This window comes from Morchella sextelata, assembly GCF_020137385.1.
Source record: "Morchella sextelata strain SCLS chromosome Unknown scls_10, whole genome shotgun sequence".
Classification (NCBI taxonomy): domain Eukaryota; kingdom Fungi; phylum Ascomycota; class Pezizomycetes; order Pezizales; family Morchellaceae; genus Morchella; species Morchella sextelata.
Genome location: NW_025408625.1, coordinates 253,274 through 271,707, shown reverse-complemented (window position 1 = coordinate 271,707; position 18,434 = coordinate 253,274). Strand labels below are relative to the sequence as shown.

At 48.8% G+C, this 18,434-nt stretch overlaps 6 protein-coding genes across 6 annotated transcripts; 5 read left to right on the top strand and 1 right to left on the bottom strand.

Moving 5' to 3' along the window:
• Positions 1–1,228: 1,228 nt before the first annotated feature.
• H6S33_001054 (uncharacterized protein) lies at positions 1,229–4,952 on the top strand (the record flags this gene model as incomplete). The annotated part of the gene is made up of 4 exons (XM_044832844.1): positions 1,229–1,571; positions 1,682–2,005; positions 2,067–4,789; positions 4,845–4,952. 4 exons carry the CDS (start codon positions 1,229–1,231, stop codon positions 4,950–4,952), a joined length of 3,498 nt encoding a protein of 1,165 aa, XP_044694021.1.
• A 923-nt stretch (positions 4,953–5,875) lies between these two features.
• H6S33_001053 (uncharacterized protein) lies at positions 5,876–7,295 on the bottom strand (the record flags this gene model as incomplete). Its single annotated transcript, XM_044832843.1, has 3 exons — positions 5,876–6,043; positions 6,102–6,941; positions 7,098–7,295. 3 exons carry the CDS (start codon positions 7,293–7,295, stop codon positions 5,876–5,878), a joined length of 1,206 nt encoding a protein of 401 aa, XP_044694020.1.
• Positions 7,296–8,470: 1,175 nt separating this feature from the next.
• On the top strand, positions 8,471–11,238 carry H6S33_001052 (uncharacterized protein; the record flags this gene model as incomplete). Its single annotated transcript, XM_044832842.1, has 4 exons — positions 8,471–8,929; positions 9,420–10,252; positions 10,311–11,103; positions 11,182–11,238. 4 exons carry the CDS (start codon positions 8,471–8,473, stop codon positions 11,236–11,238), a joined length of 2,142 nt encoding a protein of 713 aa, XP_044694019.1.
• Positions 11,239–12,926: 1,688 nt separating this feature from the next.
• Positions 12,927–14,630, top strand: H6S33_001051 (uncharacterized protein; the record flags this gene model as incomplete). The annotated part of the gene is made up of 3 exons (XM_044832841.1): positions 12,927–12,966; positions 13,050–14,268; positions 14,567–14,630. The coding sequence occupies 3 exons, from the start codon at positions 12,927–12,929 to the stop codon at positions 14,628–14,630; spliced, it is 1,323 nt and encodes a 440-aa protein (XP_044694018.1).
• A 1,121-nt stretch (positions 14,631–15,751) lies between these two features.
• Positions 15,752–15,919, top strand: H6S33_001050 (uncharacterized protein; the record flags this gene model as incomplete). The annotated part of the gene is made up of 1 exon (XM_044832840.1): positions 15,752–15,919. The coding sequence occupies one exon, from the start codon at positions 15,752–15,754 to the stop codon at positions 15,917–15,919; it is 168 nt and encodes a 55-aa protein (XP_044694017.1).
• A 788-nt stretch (positions 15,920–16,707) lies between these two features.
• Positions 16,708–17,517, top strand: H6S33_001049 (uncharacterized protein; the record flags this gene model as incomplete). Its single annotated transcript, XM_044832839.1, has 1 exon — positions 16,708–17,517. One exon carries the CDS (start codon positions 16,708–16,710, stop codon positions 17,515–17,517), a length of 810 nt encoding a protein of 269 aa, XP_044694016.1.
• Between the last annotated feature and the right edge of the window lie 917 nt (positions 17,518–18,434).

The window sequence follows — 18,434 nt, the reverse complement described above, 5'->3', positions numbered from 1 at the left end:
TACCTGTCTCGGGCCTAGATATCTGAGATATACATACATGTATGCATGGATATGTCAGAGAATCTCATTTTTAGCACTTTGAACGCCGCGATTGCCTGGAGATTTCCCATTTTGAAAGTTCGACTTTCTTATTTTTGATGGCAAAGATGGAGGCCGAATTTTGTGGGGATAGGGCTAGCAATTCCCACGTTCGGAAGCCAAAATCGATTGTGTCAGGAAACACAGTGCCGAGTGATAATGTATGATCCAATTACCATTACCAGGTTCTTAAAGATAATGCCCTGGTTTCTAACAGGCCATCTCTTCGAGCACGTAAAGTGCCTTCTGAACTCGGTTTATGCTGTTGACAAAGTACATGTAGGTATGATGTTTAAAGTTTGTAATTTGGGGTACATGTACCTACATATCTCGGTTGAGGGCTTACAGATCATTGATAAGAAAAGCTTAACTTGGCGAGCATCTGATAACGTCAACGGGCATCGCACAAACAACAACAATCGGTTGTTTACACCACGCATTGTACGATCAAGGAAATTATAGCCCTTCATCTCTCCGATCAAAGAGATTTCCCCGGAGCTCCTCCATGTAGCATGACCTCAAGATGCAGGAAGGCGACTAGGAAATGTTTCTGGTCCTTTTAATGCCAATTATTCGTCTTTTGCTTTGGATATTCTGAAATTTGATCCGAGTTGACAAGACTTTACTACTGTAGCGTGAGAAGGCTATGCAAAAGGGCTATGCTTGACGGCTTTGTATTTAAGTAGCGCATGTGCTCTACAATTTCCAAAGAATTAGAAGACATGGCGACTTTTGACACTCGTTATTCCTTATCTTCATAGACTAGAGGCGTCACCGTGGACTTTTTCACGAAGCGGCTGAAGATCCGCTATGCGCTACGTCTGATTTAGATTAGACTAGACGTTTTCCCTCCACTATTTCGCTTGTCCTCTCGTACCCCTGCTTTGTTGCTTTGGCTGTTGCGACGACGAGTGTTGGTGGGGCCCAGATTGGCACGGAAAGGAAAGAGAAAAAAAAATTGTTGCAGGGTCTCTCCTCAAATAGAGTCACCAGCTTTCGTTCTTTTCTGCTTCTCCTCCCGCTTCTCCTCCTATCACCCCACAAATCTCACATCCCACTGTCGTCTCAGAGCAATTGCTTCCACCATTAGCAGGTGATATCTTCTTTATTCATTAATTGCCCCTCCTCTGAACACTCTACTCCTGCTGCAATGGCTCTTGCCCACCGCATTGCCCTGCGCTCTTTGCGTCAGGGCGTGACGTCGTGTGCGAAACCCTCTCGTTCAATTTCCTCAGTATCGAGGCTTCTATCTACACCGGTTTCCTCTCCCCAAAGTGCTCTTAAAAGTAGCCAGGGATGGAAGTCCATTCAACAGGCCCGTACTTTTTCTTCCTCGATAAAGTTGCGGGAGTCGCAACAGGCCCCCTCGGCCCAAGCATACCTTGCTTCAGGAGCAATTGCTGGAAGTAACAACCTGGTAGATGTTAACAAGGTTCTTGTTATTGGAAGTGGTGGTTTGAGTATTGGACAGGCCGGAGAATTCGATTACTCTGGTAGGTGGCTTCTTTTATGCCTGAATTTATTTTGGGGGGCCCAATTCGGATTTTGGAGACGAGTCACGAGATCCAATCGCTGATATGAATTTTCTTTTTCCTTTGTATAGGTTCTCAAGCACTTAAGGCTTTGAAAGAGGCGGGAAAGAAGGCTATCCTTATTAACCCTAATATTGCAACCATCCAGACATCGCATATTCTTGCCGATGAAGTGTACTATCTTCCCGTTACCCCCGAATATATCTCCCACGTCATTGAGCGGGAAAGGCCCGATGGTATCCTTCTTACTTTTGGTGGTCAGACTGCTCTTAATGTTGGTGTTAAGATGGAGAAGATGGGTGTCTTTGAGCGTATGGGTGTCAAGGTTTTGGGAACCCCAATTAAGACTTTAGAGACTAGTGAAGACCGAGACCTGTTTGCCAAGGCTTTGAATGGTACCGTAAACCCTCGAAATTACAAGGCGAAATGGATATTTGTTTCTGACACCAACCACAGAAATCGATATTCCCATTGCCGAATCTATCGCGGTGGAAAGCGTTGATGCCGCCTTGGAGGCTGCTGAGCAGATTGGATACCCAATCATTGTCCGTTCTGCATACGCTCTTGGAGGTCTTGGTTCTGGTTTCGCCAACAACAGGGAAGAGCTCCACGACCTTTCTGCCCGTTCCCTCTCTCTTTCACCCCAGATCCTTGTTGAGAAGTCCCTCAAGGGCTGGAAGGAAGTTGAGTACGAAGTCGTCCGTGATGCATCCAACAACTGTATCACTGTGTGCAATATGGAGAACTTTGATCCTCTTGGTATCCACACTGGTGACTCTATTGTCGTTGCACCTTCTCAGACATTGAGTGATGAGGAGTACCATATGTTGCGTTCTGCTGCTATCAAGATTGTCAGGCATTTGGGTGTCGTCGGAGAGTGTAACGTTCAGTACGCTCTTCAACCCGACGGTCTGGATTACAGGGTTATTGAGGTCAACGCTCGTCTCTCCCGATCATCTGCTTTGGCTTCCAAGGCTACGGGTTACCCTCTTGCCTACACCGCTGCTAAGATCGCTCTTGGACACACCCTTCCAGAGTTGCCAAATGCTGTGACAAAGACTACCACCGCTAACTTCGAGCCTTCTCTCGACTACGTCGTCACCAAGATTCCCAGATGGGATCTGAGCAAATTTGCCCACGTAAAGCGTGACATTGGTTCTTCTATGAAGTCTGTTGGTGAGGTTATGGCTATTGGACGTACCTTTGAGGAATCCATCCAGAAGGCTATCCGCCAGGTTGACCCCCAGTACCTCGGTTTCCAGGGAGCAGAGTTCGAGGATCTTGATGACACACTCCGCAACCCTACTGATCGTAGATGGCTCGCCGTTGGTCAAGCCATGCTTCACGAGGGCTACTCCGTTGACAAGCTCCACGAGATGACCAAGATCGACAAGTGGTTCTTGTACAAGCTCCAGAACATCGTTGAGAAGCACAGGGAACTCGAGCAGGTTGGATCATTGTTTGGCATCACCAGGGATCTTATGAGCTCCGCCAAGAAGATGGGATTCTCAGACAAGCAGATTGCCAAGTGTGTTGGTTCTACTGAGGATGAGGTCAGGTCTCGCAGAAAGAGATTTGGAATCACTCCCTTCGTGAAGAAGATCGATACCCTTGCCGCTGAGTTCCCGGCTGACACCAACTACCTCTACACTACCTACAATGCTTCTTCTCATGATGTTAAGTTCGATGAACATGGCATTGTTATCTTGGGATCTGGTGTGTACAGAATTGGTTCTTCCGTCGAGTTCGATTGGTGTGCTGTGTCTTGCACCGTTGCCCTCCGCGAGATGGGCAAGAAGACTATCATGATAAACTACAACCCCGAGACATACTCTACCGATTTCGACACTGCTGACAAGCTCTACTTCGAGGAGCTGAGTTACGAGAGAGTTATGGACATCTATGAGCTCGAGCAGGCTGCTGGTGTTGTTGTCTCTGTCGGTGGTCAACTTCCTCAAAACATTGCGCTCAAGCTCCAGAACAACAATGCCAAGGTTCTTGGAACTAACCCAGAGGACATTGACAAGGCCGAGGACCGTCACAAGTTCTCTCAGATCCTTGACAGCATTGGTGTTGACCAACCAGCATGGAAGGAATTGACTAACGTTGACGCTGCTCGTGAGTTCGCTGACAGTGTTGGATACCCCGTCCTTGTCAGACCCAGTTACGTCCTTTCTGGTGCGGCCATGAGTGTCATCCGCACTGAGGAGGAGCTCGAGCAGAAGCTTCTCAATGCCTCCAACGTCAGCCCAGACCACCCAGTTGTCATCACCAAATTCATCGAGGGCGCCATGGAGATCGATGTTGACGCTGTTGCATCTGGCGGAAAATTGATCATCCACGCTGTCTCTGAGCACGTCGAGCCTGCTGGTGTTCACTCCGGTGATGCCACCCTCGTCCTTCCTCCGGTTACCCTGGAGAAGGAAGTTATGGACCGTGTTAAGGAGATCGCCGAGAAGGTTGCCAAGGCATGGAGCATCAATGGACCCTTCAACATGCAGATCATCAAGGCCCAGGAGGGTGACAAGGTCGCACTTAAGGTCATTGAGTGCAACCTTCGTGCTTCCCGTTCATTCCCCTTCGTCTCCAAGGTCCTTGGAACCAACTTCATCGATGTTGCTACCAAGGCTCTTATCGGAAAGGACGTACCTGAGCCCACTGATCTTATGGCTGTCAAGCGTGATTACACTGCTACCAAGGTTCCTCAGTTCTCATGGACCCGTCTTGCTGGTGCAGACCCCTTCCTTGGTGTCGAGATGGCTTCGACTGGTGAACTTGCTTGTTTCGGAAAGGACCTTATCGAGTCATACTGGGCTTCCATGCAGTCTTCCATGAACTTCACTGTTCCTCAGCCTGGCAGCGGTCTCCTTTTCGGTGGTAACCCCGAGAAGCCTGAGTTGGCCAAGATCGTCTCCCTCCTGGCTCCTATGGGATACAAGCTGTACGCTGTCTCTAAGGAGATCAAGAAGCACCTTGAGCAGAGCGCCGAGGGTATCAAGGTCGACATCATTGAGTTCCCCAAGACCGACAAGAGGAAGTTGAGGGAGGTGTTCCAGAAGTACGACATTTCCGGTGTCTTCAACCTTGCCAACGACAGGGCTAAGACTTTGTTGGATGAGGACTACGTAATGAGGAGGAATGCTGTTGATTTCAACGTGCCCTTGTTTATGGAACCTAAGGTATAACCATATCCTTACACAGAGTCTTGAGTAATACTAACGATTTTAATAATAGACTGCTCTTCTGTTTGCTCGCTGCTTGAAAGAGAAGCTGCCCTTGACTGGAGAGATCCCCGGGGAGGTCAGGAGGTGGAGTGAATTTATTGGTGGAAAGCCATTGTAGAAAACTTAAGATATCATCTGTAGGGTCGGCTTTTGGCCGGGGGTTAGGGAATTAAAAAGAAAAAACTTGCGGGTTCGGTTTTTATGATATCTTTGTCTGTTTTCACTTCTTGTACTTTTTTTTTACTACTATGAGGTCTCATCTCCCTTTTCTTTTTTGTCCTTTTGTTCTTTTTTTTTTTTCTTTTTTCTTGAGGAAACATGACTGTGTGTAGCTAGGACATAGGCGGTTGTCTGTGGTCTTATTGTTCAGATTCGTTCTTGTAAATTCTTTGATTTGTTAGCCAATATCAAAAGGTTTCGGGGGGCGGGGCGGGGGAGGGGGTTCACAAAATGGTTTATCTACATGTAGCTAGATGCTTTGCAACCTTTGCAATTTTGTATTTGCTATGTATCCTAAATTAAATACCAACAATAAGGTTCATGAGAACAAGTAATTGATTTTGTTGAGACTCCGTTATATGTGCCTGGCATTTGGGGTGGTCGTTGTGTTACGGGCAGTTGTCTGGCTGGGAGGCTAACCAATTACGCCCACGCACAAGCCATCACTCGACGCCCATCCCATCCTCATCTCATCACGCACACGCCTCACCCAGCCAAGCTCATCTCCTCGAAAATCCACCGCATCTACCACAACAACGTCATCTAAAGGAATTATAGATTTTTTATAAACAACTAGCCATGTAGTTAGAGTAGAAAAACGTTTCAATTCCCACATTGCAAAAAAACGAATGGTATCATTTGACTGCGCGCCTCGTCTTCTTTTCCCATCTCATCCACCTCTTTCTCGGCCAGCCAGTAACAAAGACATGAAAAGAAAAATTCAGAAAAACACAAAAATAAAGGAGATCACAGCCGAAATTTTGTACAAATACAACCAACCAATAACTTCATTTTTAACCTAACCCGTACGCCGGTATTACTTTATCCCTGGTGTAATTTCTTGACCCTCAATGCACCCTCGTAGACACCACGATCAATCGCAGCAGCAACAGTCAGAGTTCCACCAATAACCGCGCACACACCTGTCAAGAAACCTGCGAAGCTCTTGGCGCGGGCTTCGCGGTTGATGACCTTCATTGGTGAGATATCCTGTTTGTTGCGTTAGCTACTTATTAGGTCAAGAGTGTAATGGAAAGGGGGTATTTACATATGAGAAGAAGACCCCGGGAATTCCACCCTTTGCATGGACGGTGCTAGCATGCTCAGCATCCTGTCCACCCGCAAGACTGCGCTTGTGGCTAGTGACTGAGAATTGATGGGTCTCGACCGCGCCGGTTCCAGCTCCCTCGGTGGTTTCAGTGACGCCAAGAGGGAGGTATGATGTGGAAACAACCTTGATGAAGTACATGAAGTTGAATGAGCGCTCGTCAGTGACCTGGGTAGTTGCATCGAGCGGGTTGTGCTGGTGCTTGACCGTGCTTGGGAGCTCAGGGCCGAAAGACAAAGAGTGGATGGTGTGTGTGAACGTGTGCGCTTTGGAGGATGCGAAGTATTGGTTAAGGTCGTGTACATGCATTTGGGCAGTCGAGAAGGACTTTCCAGGGGCAATGTGGAAGTTTCCAATGACCTTATTTACGCTCAAGTGTCCAGCAATGTTGCATCCCTCTTCGCGCATGCTATCGAGACGCTCTGCATAGTGTTCGCGCTCGCACTGCTCGACACCCTCGCCTTTGCCGAAAGCCCAGCCAATGTTGGCATATGATTCACGGACGTCCTCACAGGTGTTGCAGCAACCGTTTTTGCCCTCTGGGGCGGGGGCACCGTAGCAGTTACCGCAGTATGAGGGGTCAAGATGAGAGGCGGTATCGTCGTGGAGGTTTAGAGAGCTGGTGGAGACAGGGCGGGACTCGGGGAAGGGCGTGAGGCGGGTTAGCGAAATACCGTGGGTGATTGAGGACTGTTGTTCGCCTGAGACGTCCATGACATCAAGGGTGAGGAGCTCGCATGGTACGTGGGGAAAGGTGATGTTGAGGTTAATTGGAAGTTGCTAGACAGAGTATGAAAGGTCAGTCTTGTGAACTTTGAAGTCTTGCGCGCAACTGCCTCCTCCTCCTCCTCCTCCTCCTCCTCCTCCTCCTCCCATAAAGGCAACGTCGCCCCTCGTAGGCTACATGCAGAAACAAATGGTGGGGAAGAAACAAACCTCCCCTCTCGTCTTATCCACAACCAGCTCGGGCCTCACAATGATTCTCCGGTAATCATTAAATTCCCCCACAACAAGCACAAACACAATAAAGACACTGACGATCGTAACGATACCCCCAGAAGTTGTACGGACACGCGCATCCTCAACCGTCTTGGTGAATGCGTCCAGACGGGTCAGCCGCGATCCTCGTCCCATGATTTATATTATGGAGTATTTTTAATAATTAATGTAGTTTCTTCCGTTTTTCACTGTAATACGTTGCTAGATATTGAAGCTTAGGTGGGAGTTTAAGAAGATGCAGCTGGCAAGATGTAGAAGAGGAAGGAATGAACGTCGCGAACAGAATTATACTGTAGAGGGGAGGGGGGCCCAGGCTTGTGTGTTAGGTGATAAGTAATAGTCTGGTCTGGGGGCGGGAGAGTGATATGTGGGTTCTATGGTATGTACTGAATGAGCGTCAGGGCCAATCTGCATATGGCGAGAGAAGAGGCCACCGTTGTTGTAACGAACGGATTTCTAAAGTAAGGAACAGCTGCGTGTGTCTGTCTGTGCCTGAATGAGAACCCATACTTTTACCATTGATGCCTGCACCGTGCATGGGGAAATGGCTAGTAAAAAACCTCAAAGGGGGAATCTGTGGCTGTGTCAAGTCAGCCTTTGAATGATTACTGAATAGGGCACTTTTATGTGACGGATCAGGTATGGTCCGCAGAGTATGGAGTCACGCATGCCAAGGATCTACTCACATCATCGCCACTTCCTTTCTCTTTGCGTCTGACTCTCTTACTTCCCCCCCCCACACATACTCTTTAACTTTTAGATACAACTAACTACAACTCCCCCTCACCTCTATCATTACCGTCCAAAGCAATCACACAGTCCTTTATATCGACATCAACTCCTCAGCCTCCAGCTGTCGATCTCGGTTCTAGGACTGGAACGGCTAAACACCAGTTCCCTTCAACGCGTACACAAATTTCACATTTCAATAAGGTATGTACCAGCACCACCAAACTGCTCCGAATATGCCAAAGAAGGGCCTGTCTCCCTTTGGAGGCTCTCCAGCTTGTATAATCGGGCTTGGTGGGGTTTCTCCACGGGGGAGATGCTTCTCAGCGACTCATCGCCAGCTCATCCAACCCCTTGGCATCGGCAAGCGTTGATTTTTCCCTTTCTTTCATGCCGTGTTTCGACCAACCTTAGTGCTACATTCTTTGAGTTTTGCTAATTTTAGGAAATTCTCTTTTATCCATAACCACGTAGCACAGTCAACAATCTACATCATTCAAGCTAAACTCAACAATCAAAAGTTAAGAAATACTCACCAGACTTTTCGCTACCTACTCAACACTTAATCTGTTGCGCTGGGCATGAATTCCACCGCTTTCCGGCCTCGGGGTGGTGGGCCTTCGCGGGGCGGTATCACAAAACGCTCCACCGGTCGTGTTAGAGTTGATCGCGATGGAGATCTAGACATGGACTCCCCAGCAGGAGGCGCGCGAGGAGGGCGCGGGGGAGGTCGTGGAAGGGGAGCCTTTAGCCGAGGTGGAGGTGGAGGTTCAGTATCTGGCCCACCAAGAGGACCAGCCGCGGACCGACCTAGAGGAGGTGGTGGTGGTAGTGGGGCCATGAGGGGTAATCCAAGAAGGGACCCAGTCGGGACAAGAGCAAGGCCCGTGTACCAACCACCTGGTAGGAGACCGGGAGGGCCTCACATTAATGAAGGTCCTACGGTTGAGGTCAAAGTTGAAGGGTGGAGGGAAAGTAAGGGAGGTGCTGATGAGTGCATAAGCTTCCTTGAACGAAAAACTAAAATGACTTTTAAAAAGGTGAGACTGAAAATCCAAAAATATCTCCTTTTCTTCATTCGCCTTTTGTCATTATCCTCTGCTACATCAATTTGTGGATATATTGTTTCTTCTTCCGCCATCAATGAGGTGGTGTTTTTTTGTACTGCTACGACGCTCGCTTCTTTTGGAAGCATGAGAAGAGTTGTCGAAAATTGGGTGCATGGCCTGTGGACTTCTGGAGATTTTTATCGGTATTACCAAAGTACCTCGCATTGCGTGGCGCATCGTGGGCATACAATTTCGAATACAAATTACCCCACTTCGAAAAAAAGCTCAAACCCAAAAACGTCCAAAAAAACGTCCAAAAAGAGAAACTCGTGCGAAATAACCCGAAACAAAATGGAAAGCAGAGAAGGGCCAAAATGATCATTTCCCAAGCTTTCCAAATGCCCCTTCGTTTTCATATCACGCAGATTCTAAGTTTAGGAAGAACCATATGCTAAGGCGATACTTTTCTCGCACCATGTAGACATCAAAACAAGGGAATACTATCATTTTATATGTCCCTCTCAGCAAAATCGGAGGCATTCTCGAGTGGGATAATGTGCAATTCGCATCTTCACATTTGCGACTCACTGCGCCTAATCTCAACAATATCACCTCATCGATTGAGTCTCGAAGTAACGCGATCATTTCCCAGGCCGCGCCTAAAAGCAAGGACACAGTCGACACCATCAAAACCCTCGAGCAGGTGCTCGCGAACCGATATAACATCGAAGCCAAGATTTTGGATCTTAGTAAACTTGGCGAAGACCCGCTTCTAAAACAGAATGGGTTTTTCGAGCTTAGTTCAACGACCAGTAAGATGTTTCCTGCACTTATGCAGATCGCGGATAAGCGTTTCCAGACAGCGCAGCAGAAGCGGGATACGGTCCATAGTGTATCACTCGCCTACAACTCATTGAAAGATCTCCGCGCGGTCACTACCTTGAGTGTCACGTTCCCGGACTTGAAGAACTTGAGCCTGCAGGGGAACATGATCGAGAGCTGGCAATCTTTAGACATTTGGAGGAATAGATTTAAGAATTTAGAGCAGTTGGTGTTGATGGGTAATGGGTTAACCAGGCACCCGGATTATAAGCAAGAGGCTATGAGGAGGTTTCCCGCACTTGTCATGTTGGACAATGTTCCCCTAGACCGGCCAGCGATTAAAATTGGCGATGAAACTCGTCGGGGCGCAGGTTCGGGGGTCAGCGGAATGTCTGGAGCAGTGGATGAGGGGGGAAGGCCTGTAATGCCATTAAAGACCAAGGGAAAGTTTATCCAAGATGACCATGGCGTCGCCATGGGATTCCTTTCAACGTATGTATACCTTAGATACGCACTCCACGTCGCTAGAGACTAATCCAACGAACCGCAGATTCTTTGCAACTTATGACAACGATAAGAACACAGTTCTATCGCAATTTTACGACTCGGCGTCCACCTTCTCAATGTCTGTCAACACCTCCGCCCCCCGTGTAGAATCCCAGCAGAACACACGTCAATGGTGGGACCCCTGGATTCCAATCTCCCGCAACCTTAAGCGAAACCACTCTTCTGGTTTTATGAGCGCGCGTGTTTTCACCGGCCCGGACGCAATTGGACATATTTGGGGCGAAATCCCATCTTTTCGCCATAATCTTGGAAACGAAGAGTTGTGGAGTTTTGACGTATGGCCAATCGAAGTATTGGGCGCTGGCGGGATAATGGTTGGAGGAATCATGTGCTGCGTTCATGGCGAGTTCGAAGAGTCGAATGGTGACAAAATCATGAAGAGGAGTTTCGATAGAACCTTCATCTTAAGACCAGATGCGAACGGGGCTGTAAAGGTTGGGAATGATATTCTTGTTGTTAGATCATATGGTGGTTTCGAATCCTGGAAAGAAGAACCTGAAGCACCGGTACCAGTTCAGGCGCCAATGGCTGCGCCTGTCGGAATGCCAATGGCCGCGCCTGTCGGGATGCCAATGGCTGCGCCTGTAGGTATGGTTCAAGATCCGAACATGCCGCAGGGGCAAGCGGCGGTAGCACAGACGGAACAGCAACAAAACATGGCGAAATGCTTTGAGTTTGCGAGACGATCCGGGTTGAAAATGGAGTGGGCCGAGCTTTGTCTCACCGAGACTGGGTGGAATCTGGAGGAAGGATGGACAGCGTTTGTGCAGGCTAATGTATGTGCTTTCTTATTTATCCTCTTTAATATCGTTCAAAAAAACAGGCCGACTAACATGAATTTTGAAATTGATCAGGCAGCTGGAAACATTCCGCAAGACGCGTTCGACCCTAACATCGCAAGGCCATTTTAATTACCACCACCGTCAAGGGCGCCACCAAGTATCATCACCACTCCACACGCGATTGAGAATGGAAGTCTACAAGGAAGAGGTGAGGGAATGTCGTTGATTCAAAAATCTGGGCACAATTTGGCCGAGGTTGTTTTTTCTTTCTCTTGATTTCTCTTCCTTATGTTGACACTTTTCATTCTTTTTTCTTTTTTTTCAATTGGTTTTTTTTTTCTTTTTTTTCTTTCTTTTTTTCAATAGCGGAGACATTCAAACAAGGCAGGCAGTGGGAGAGGGCGGGAAAGAAGGATTTCTCTTTTTCTTTTTTTCTCCAGAGTTGGATACGGTGATCAAATGGGGGGATTTCTCTTATCATAACCACAGACAGGCTGAGACCAGCTGTCGAGAGCCGGGTCGAGGTCACATATAAATACATGTACTCCATTAACCTTTCTTTTTTACCTACTATACATATGTTCTCCGTTTCATCACTCTTTTTCTTGGTGTGGTTCGGGGGGGGGCGGGATTTTTCAATAGTTATCACTATTTTTTTTTTTTTTTTTTACTCTGTTTTTTTGGGATGCCGCGGACGCGTGTGTGTGATGAGTGGTGTGTGTGGAAGTGTGGTTCAAGTTGTATGATTAGATCTCTCTTCGTGGTGGGCGGCGGACTTTTCTGTTCTGTTTCTTGGTGCTGGGAGTGGGGGTATGCGATTCAATCAAACAAGTTGAAAACAAGATAATATGAAAGCTAGGGTCAATGATCGTTTGTGCGGTTGTGTGTGTATTTATTTGCATTTGTATGTATGAAATAGCGAAAGAGATCATTGACAGGGACTCTGTATGTTGAGAGTTCTGCGATGGGCGTTGGCTATTGGGCATGTGTGCTGTAGAACAATAACGTTTAGGTTTCTGGCCTGTTCTATCATTGACTAGGTGGTGTTACCTTACATGTATGTAATGGAGAAGTAAAATCAAGCAATCAATCATTGACAAGTAGGTGGTTATGTATCCGTGGGTACCCGGGACTGGATAGCCAGATAGAGCTAGATATAGATGGATTTACAAAGGAATATCCTCTCCAGAGCTAGAGATTGGGAAATGCACTGCATGAAAAGCAAAAGTAACTTCTTGTTACTTCCCCGATCTAGAGTCCAGCTGTAAGATGTGCCTACACGTCTTGCTACCCGCATATGGACTTTTAGCCCGCTGCATGGTATGAAGAGTATCTTTTGGTTCTTCCCCCCCAGATATTCGCTCGAATAATGAGTCATGAGTGGTAGAGTAAAGCAAAAAATTCACAAACCCACTACTCCGTTGTCTTCCAGGGTTTAGAGCTCTTCTGTAGGTACAGAGAGAGCCGGATAGCCACCGGTATTGCTATTGCAGTGAGTGAACCCACCAAGTACCACCTACCTACCTAAATCGTCAATAACCCACACTCTATCCCATACCCACTGTACCCGCCTCTCAACATGTAACCGATTCGTTCACCTCCTACGTTCACCACTTTATCACCCCAGGTTATCATGGCCTGTTACTATTAATACACCCCCTAACTAGGACTGTGTAACCCCAACGCAACCAACCATCATGCCATCACGATATGCCGAGGCCAAGTGTCTTTACTCTCTCTAGCTCCCGAGAGCTCAAACCTCAAACCTCCCACCACTCCACCAATTCCCTCCACCACCGCCAGAAAAAAAAAGAAAAATGGCGAAATTCATCCTCCCTGCCCTAGCGGTGTCAATCGGTCAGTCCCTCTCCAATTGCACCCTCAATTGGAGCTCCAAATATCTATAAATTTTTTTTACTAACTAACCACTACGTTTCCAGGCCTCCTCCAAGTCGCCGTCCCCAACCTCTCACGCACCTACACGCTCATCGGCGGGCGCCGCAACAACGCCCACTACCTTTCCCCGTCGTACACAGCCCTCCTTGACCCGCTCTGCACCCTGCAACACACCGACAAATTCCACGGCTGCGAGTCCATGCAGCTCGTCGAGCTGTCGCCCACCCGCACCGTCATCTTCACCAGCTGCCTCACGTCATACGACAACCGCCCGCGCGTGCTGTCGCAGTCGCGGGAGGCCGACGCCGCGGAAGGGAGGAGCCGGCCGGGCGATAAGATCTTCCGCTGGGACCTGGACACGGATGAAGTTGTTGAGCTTGAGCTGCGGGGGATGCCGGGCGGGGAGGGAGGCGGCGATAGGGGCTTTCATGGCATGGATGTGAACTATGGGTTGGAGGGAGGGCGGATGAGTCTGTATGTGGTGAACCACAGGTTCAATGGCACTGTGGTCGAGAAGTTTATGCACGACCCGGAGACGGACGTGCTAGAGCACGTGGCGAGCATTCCCACGGCGGAGGGAGGGCTGAAGCATCCGAATGACATCTATGCGATAAAGCATCTGGACGACATCAATGCGTTCTACATCACCGACGAGAACCGGTACAGCACGGGGCTGATGCGCTTGATTGGCGACTACACGCGCAGGCCGTGGGGCAGCGCGCACTACTACTCTGCCGAGACGGGGTGGAAGCTCGTCATGACGGGCCTCGGCGGCGGGAACGGCATCACGGGCGACAACAAGGTGGGCGGGAGGGTGTACATCTCGCCGCATCTGAGTGGCGAGATTGTGGTCACGGATCAGGACGCATCACAGCTGGGTGTGCTGAAGGAACTGCAGCGGATCCCGCTCAACTTTATGGGCGACAATCCGACGCTGAGCTCGTCGGGCGAGGATATCATCATTGCGGGATACACGGATCCGCGCAAGATGTATGAGCATGTTGCCGATCGCAGTGCTGCGGCGCCTGGATCAATCGTGGGGAGGATCAGCACGAAGCAGCTGGGGAGCGCGTTCTTCGGAGAGAAGGGCGGGTACACGAGTACGCCGGTCGTGGACGAGATGTTTGTGGACATCCAGGGAAGGTGGATCAATGCCAGCTCGACGGCGATCCTGAGGGAGAAGAAGATCCAGCCCTTGGATGAGGAGGCGGAGATTGAAGAGGACGATGAGGTGGCGAGAGGGGCGAGCGAGCTGGGAGACCTGTATGTTACCGGGTTGACCACGAGTGGTGAGTGCGCTTTCTGGCTTGTTCTATCTGCCCTTGAAACAAACAAACAAAACAAAACGCCGATGAGCTAGCTGGGAAGCTGGCGGTGGGCCGGTATGGTGGTATGGATGGCTGTCGGAGCGCACGCCGGCCCGGGCCGATATATGTTTATGGACCCCCCATCCTTGCTTGATACTTCGCCACCCCCGAATCCCCGAACACCGACTACCCCCGGGTTGTGAATCCTGCTGGTTGTGAGAAGTCCTTTACTGACCGCAATATATTATCAATAGGGATCTTGAAATGCAAAGGCATTCCTTCTTCCTAAACACAAAGTGTGGGTCGGGATGCGCATAAATCTTATGACTTTATGCGTTGGAAAAAAATAAACTAAGCCGGAATAATAGAGCTTACATGTAACTGTAGATTCATAAAAGAACTCATACGTAGCAGAATTATTTTCGCCTGATCATGATTGTAGACTCTTTCTGCCCCCCAAAATTTGATGTATGTAGTAGGTTGAGCTCTTGGATAAAAGCTCCCCGGATAAACTATGCTTCTAGAACCCATCCGTGAAACAGCTCCTTCCTGCATCAATATATGCAGTCTCGAAACAACCGGCAGTTACATACAAAGCCTTTGTACGTACATATGTGACCCTTTATCACTGGTGCAATGAACGGTCGAAGCCCAAACAATCTAGTCGTGTCCGTAGGCCACAGTCTCACGAAATGCAACTAAGTCGAGTGATATTCGATGCAACCAGTATCCCAGCCATAAACTTGACAGGATCTGACGATTACTCATGTCGCTATGACCACGTCAATGTAGCAACAATCTGCCATACCCTGGCCTGCCCTGGTCTGACCTGGTAATCATTTCTTGATTTTTTTCTTCTCTCAGCCATGGCCAGTGTGGTCGGGTTTTGCAAATACTTGACAAAGTGGGGGTGACCGCGCGGTTATTTGCTACAAGTGTAGCCGCTGGTTCATCCCAAGTTCTATTCTACGTCCATGTAGATTTTTTGAGATGTGTGGAGTTTATGTAGTTGTGAGTTGATGTTTTGTTACCTTGCTACTTCTAGTACCTAGATCGATGTGCTAGCCAACAACTCAACTCGTGAGTTGTTGCCATTCCACCAGCTACATGGTAGGTATTCTCCTATCCTTTGCAGCAGCGCAATATATTCTCGCAGTTCAAAGGGCAGTACCTAGAGAACTCTCAACAGTGGAGTATGTACATCTAAAGTACCACAACAGCCGAAAGCAGTAACACCACCGACTAGCTAGCTGGCAGGGAGCACCCATAACCATCCGTGGGAAATGCTAGCTGAAACTCAAGCCTCGGGCCTAGCGAAAGAAAGAAAGCTTTCCGTGCGGATCACTTTAGCACTCTAAGCGGAAGGGCGTCTGTGCCCAGCAATCAATCGATATGAAGACTTCGAGAAGACGCGGTGGGTGGTTGGGTTGTAGCGAGTGATGTCTCATGAGCATGCCGCATCCTTGTCGACTGCCGAGTCTGCCGAACATTATGGGAAAACAAGCACCAACGACGACGACGACGACGACGATGATAATGATGATATGGTGAGGTGGAATCATGTCCGCACTGAGTACCGCGCGCGCGAGCGAGCGTTTCACAGATAGTAGAGATCCTGTGGTTTTGAAACGTGCGACTTTCTCTCCGATAAATATTTGAAAAGGGGGGGGGGGGGGGGGTTTGCTGCGTTTTGAAACGGCACTAGAGGTAGCGAGGGCGACGCGTAACGGCTTTTTAAAATGCGGAGGGAGAAGATCTGGACATGGGTCAGCTATCAATCTGTAGGCTACATGAACAGAGAATATCCATGGAAACCCATCTAATGGTCGAGAGTGCCTCATGTACTTTCACACCTCCCATCAACCCCCTGATGTACGTACCAACAATCACGCAGAAGTGGCCCCAGGCTCCAGTACTATGTGTCCCTGGTCATTCCAGCTTCAGTGCTCCCGGGCCCCAAGAGTCGCTACTATATAGCGAAAGCTTGTCAACATATACGCGTCCTGGCAGGGATTGTAGTTGGAGGGCGGTAGGAATTTCCCGGTTATTACCCATGGCCCATTGCGGAAATTGATACTCAAAGGGACTTCTCGAGATGCTGGATAGTAGTGAAATTCACTGAATGTTGAAAAGCATATAAACCGTCCTTTCGTCCCCCATCTTCGGTTCATCAGCCAGCTCTCAATCAATTCATTCTTCCACTGCATCTTCAGCACTCTTTCTCTTCTCTTTAATACATTCATTCTAGTAAGTACTTGAATGCACACATCTTGCTATCAATTCATTGGGGATTTTCAATACTAACCTCCTCATAGAGACTGTGCTAGTTCACGTCCACTCACTCAACTCATTCAACACATTCAAAGTCTTCAAAATCAAAACCACCACATTCAAAATGCAGTTCCTTAACCTCGCCGTCGCCACTGCCGTTCTTGCTGCCCTTGCTGGCGCCGCTCCCCTTCCTCAGGACGAAGCCCCCACCGGCACCTTCTCAGGAATGCCTTCCGGCGTTGCCCCCACTGGCAGCTTCCCATCAGGAGCTGCTCCATCCGGCGGAATGGGAGGCGGTATGGGCGGTGGCCCACAACCATCAGGTGCCATGCCCTCTGGCGCTATGCCATCCGGTGCCGCTCCTTCGGGCGGTATGGGCGGTGGTATGGGAGGCGGAATGGGCGGTGGCCCAAGACCATCAGGTGCCATGCCCTCCGGTGCTATGCCCTCTGGTGCTGCTCCCTCAGGTGGAATGGGCGGTGTCTTCCCCTCTGACGGTGCCATCCCCACTGGTGGAGCCGGTGCCGCACCCACTGGTACTGGTGTCGCCGCTGGAATCGCCGCTGTCTCTGGGACTGATGTTGCCTTCCCTACTGCCTTCCCAACTGAGGTTCCTAGTGGCTTCCCTACGGCCTTCCCAAGCGGTTTCTTGACTGCTTTCCCAACTGGGGTCTTCCCTGCCTCTGGTTCTGCGGCCCCTACTGGTGGTGCTGGCTTCGGCGGTCACCAAGGTCACGGTCACCACAGTGGAATGCCCTCTGGTGCTATGCCCTCTGGTGCTATGCCCTCTGGTGCCGCTCCTTCAGGTGGTGCTTTCCCATCCGGCGGTGCTTTCCCATCAGGCGGTGATGCGTTCCCCTCTGGTGCCATGCCAACCGGCGCTGCTCCTTCAGGCGCTATGCCTTCCGGTGCTGCTCCTTCTGGCACCGTCTAAAGAGCCCACGATATCTTATCTCAATGGTATGTAATTCAACCCCTAAAATCCACTATCATATTTCTAACGGCTCTTCTACAGATCTGTACGCATAACTAGAGGATCGTTCTTTTTAGCGGGCGGAGGGCATTTATTTGTGAAATGGACTTTTTTCTTTCTTTTCTTTTCTCTCTTTCTTTCTTTGTAAAAGTGCAGTGGAAGATTGGCTGGGCCTCTCGGTTACGGTTGTATATTTTCCTTGGTTCATGTATAACAGGTTGGCTTTACTGGCTGGCGAAAAATTGAGATCTTTTCTCGAAAATTGTGCTCCGGGCTTTTTGCCATCGTGATGTTTGTGATCCTGCTATGATGCTAAATGAGTGCCTGTAATGGCCCAAGCCGGTCCTGGTTCCAGTAAAAGTTCCACCCGGAATATACGCATAAGACTGATGAAAAGAGAGTATCTCTTGATAAATAACATAAAGAGGCTGTAACTGTAGAAGATAACACTTGTTAGATGATAATATATTGATACTCTGAGGAAGCCTCCTCTGTAATTTTCTCTCGGGCTTCATGGTTAGAGTACCGCTCCAGTGTGGTGGTTATGGGCTATAAAACTCCAAGAGATTAATATGGATGAAGTAACTCGGGAGGTTGATTCTTTGTTACCTGTATTAATGATGAGAGAAGAGAGAGTAGTCCTCTCTTCTCGGCTTAAGTACAGAGTCTCTCTAATGACAACTAAGCTAACGTGTTCTCTAACCACGTATGACGTTTAGAGTAGTAATTACATGTATGGGATTACCACAATTGAAGGCGGTCTCACATCCCGAAAAATAGGAAATATTGTATTGAATGCATGTAATCTGATCATGAAGAGAACATAAGAACACATACACTGTAGAACATGGGAGCTACCAGATGTTGATAGAAGAGAC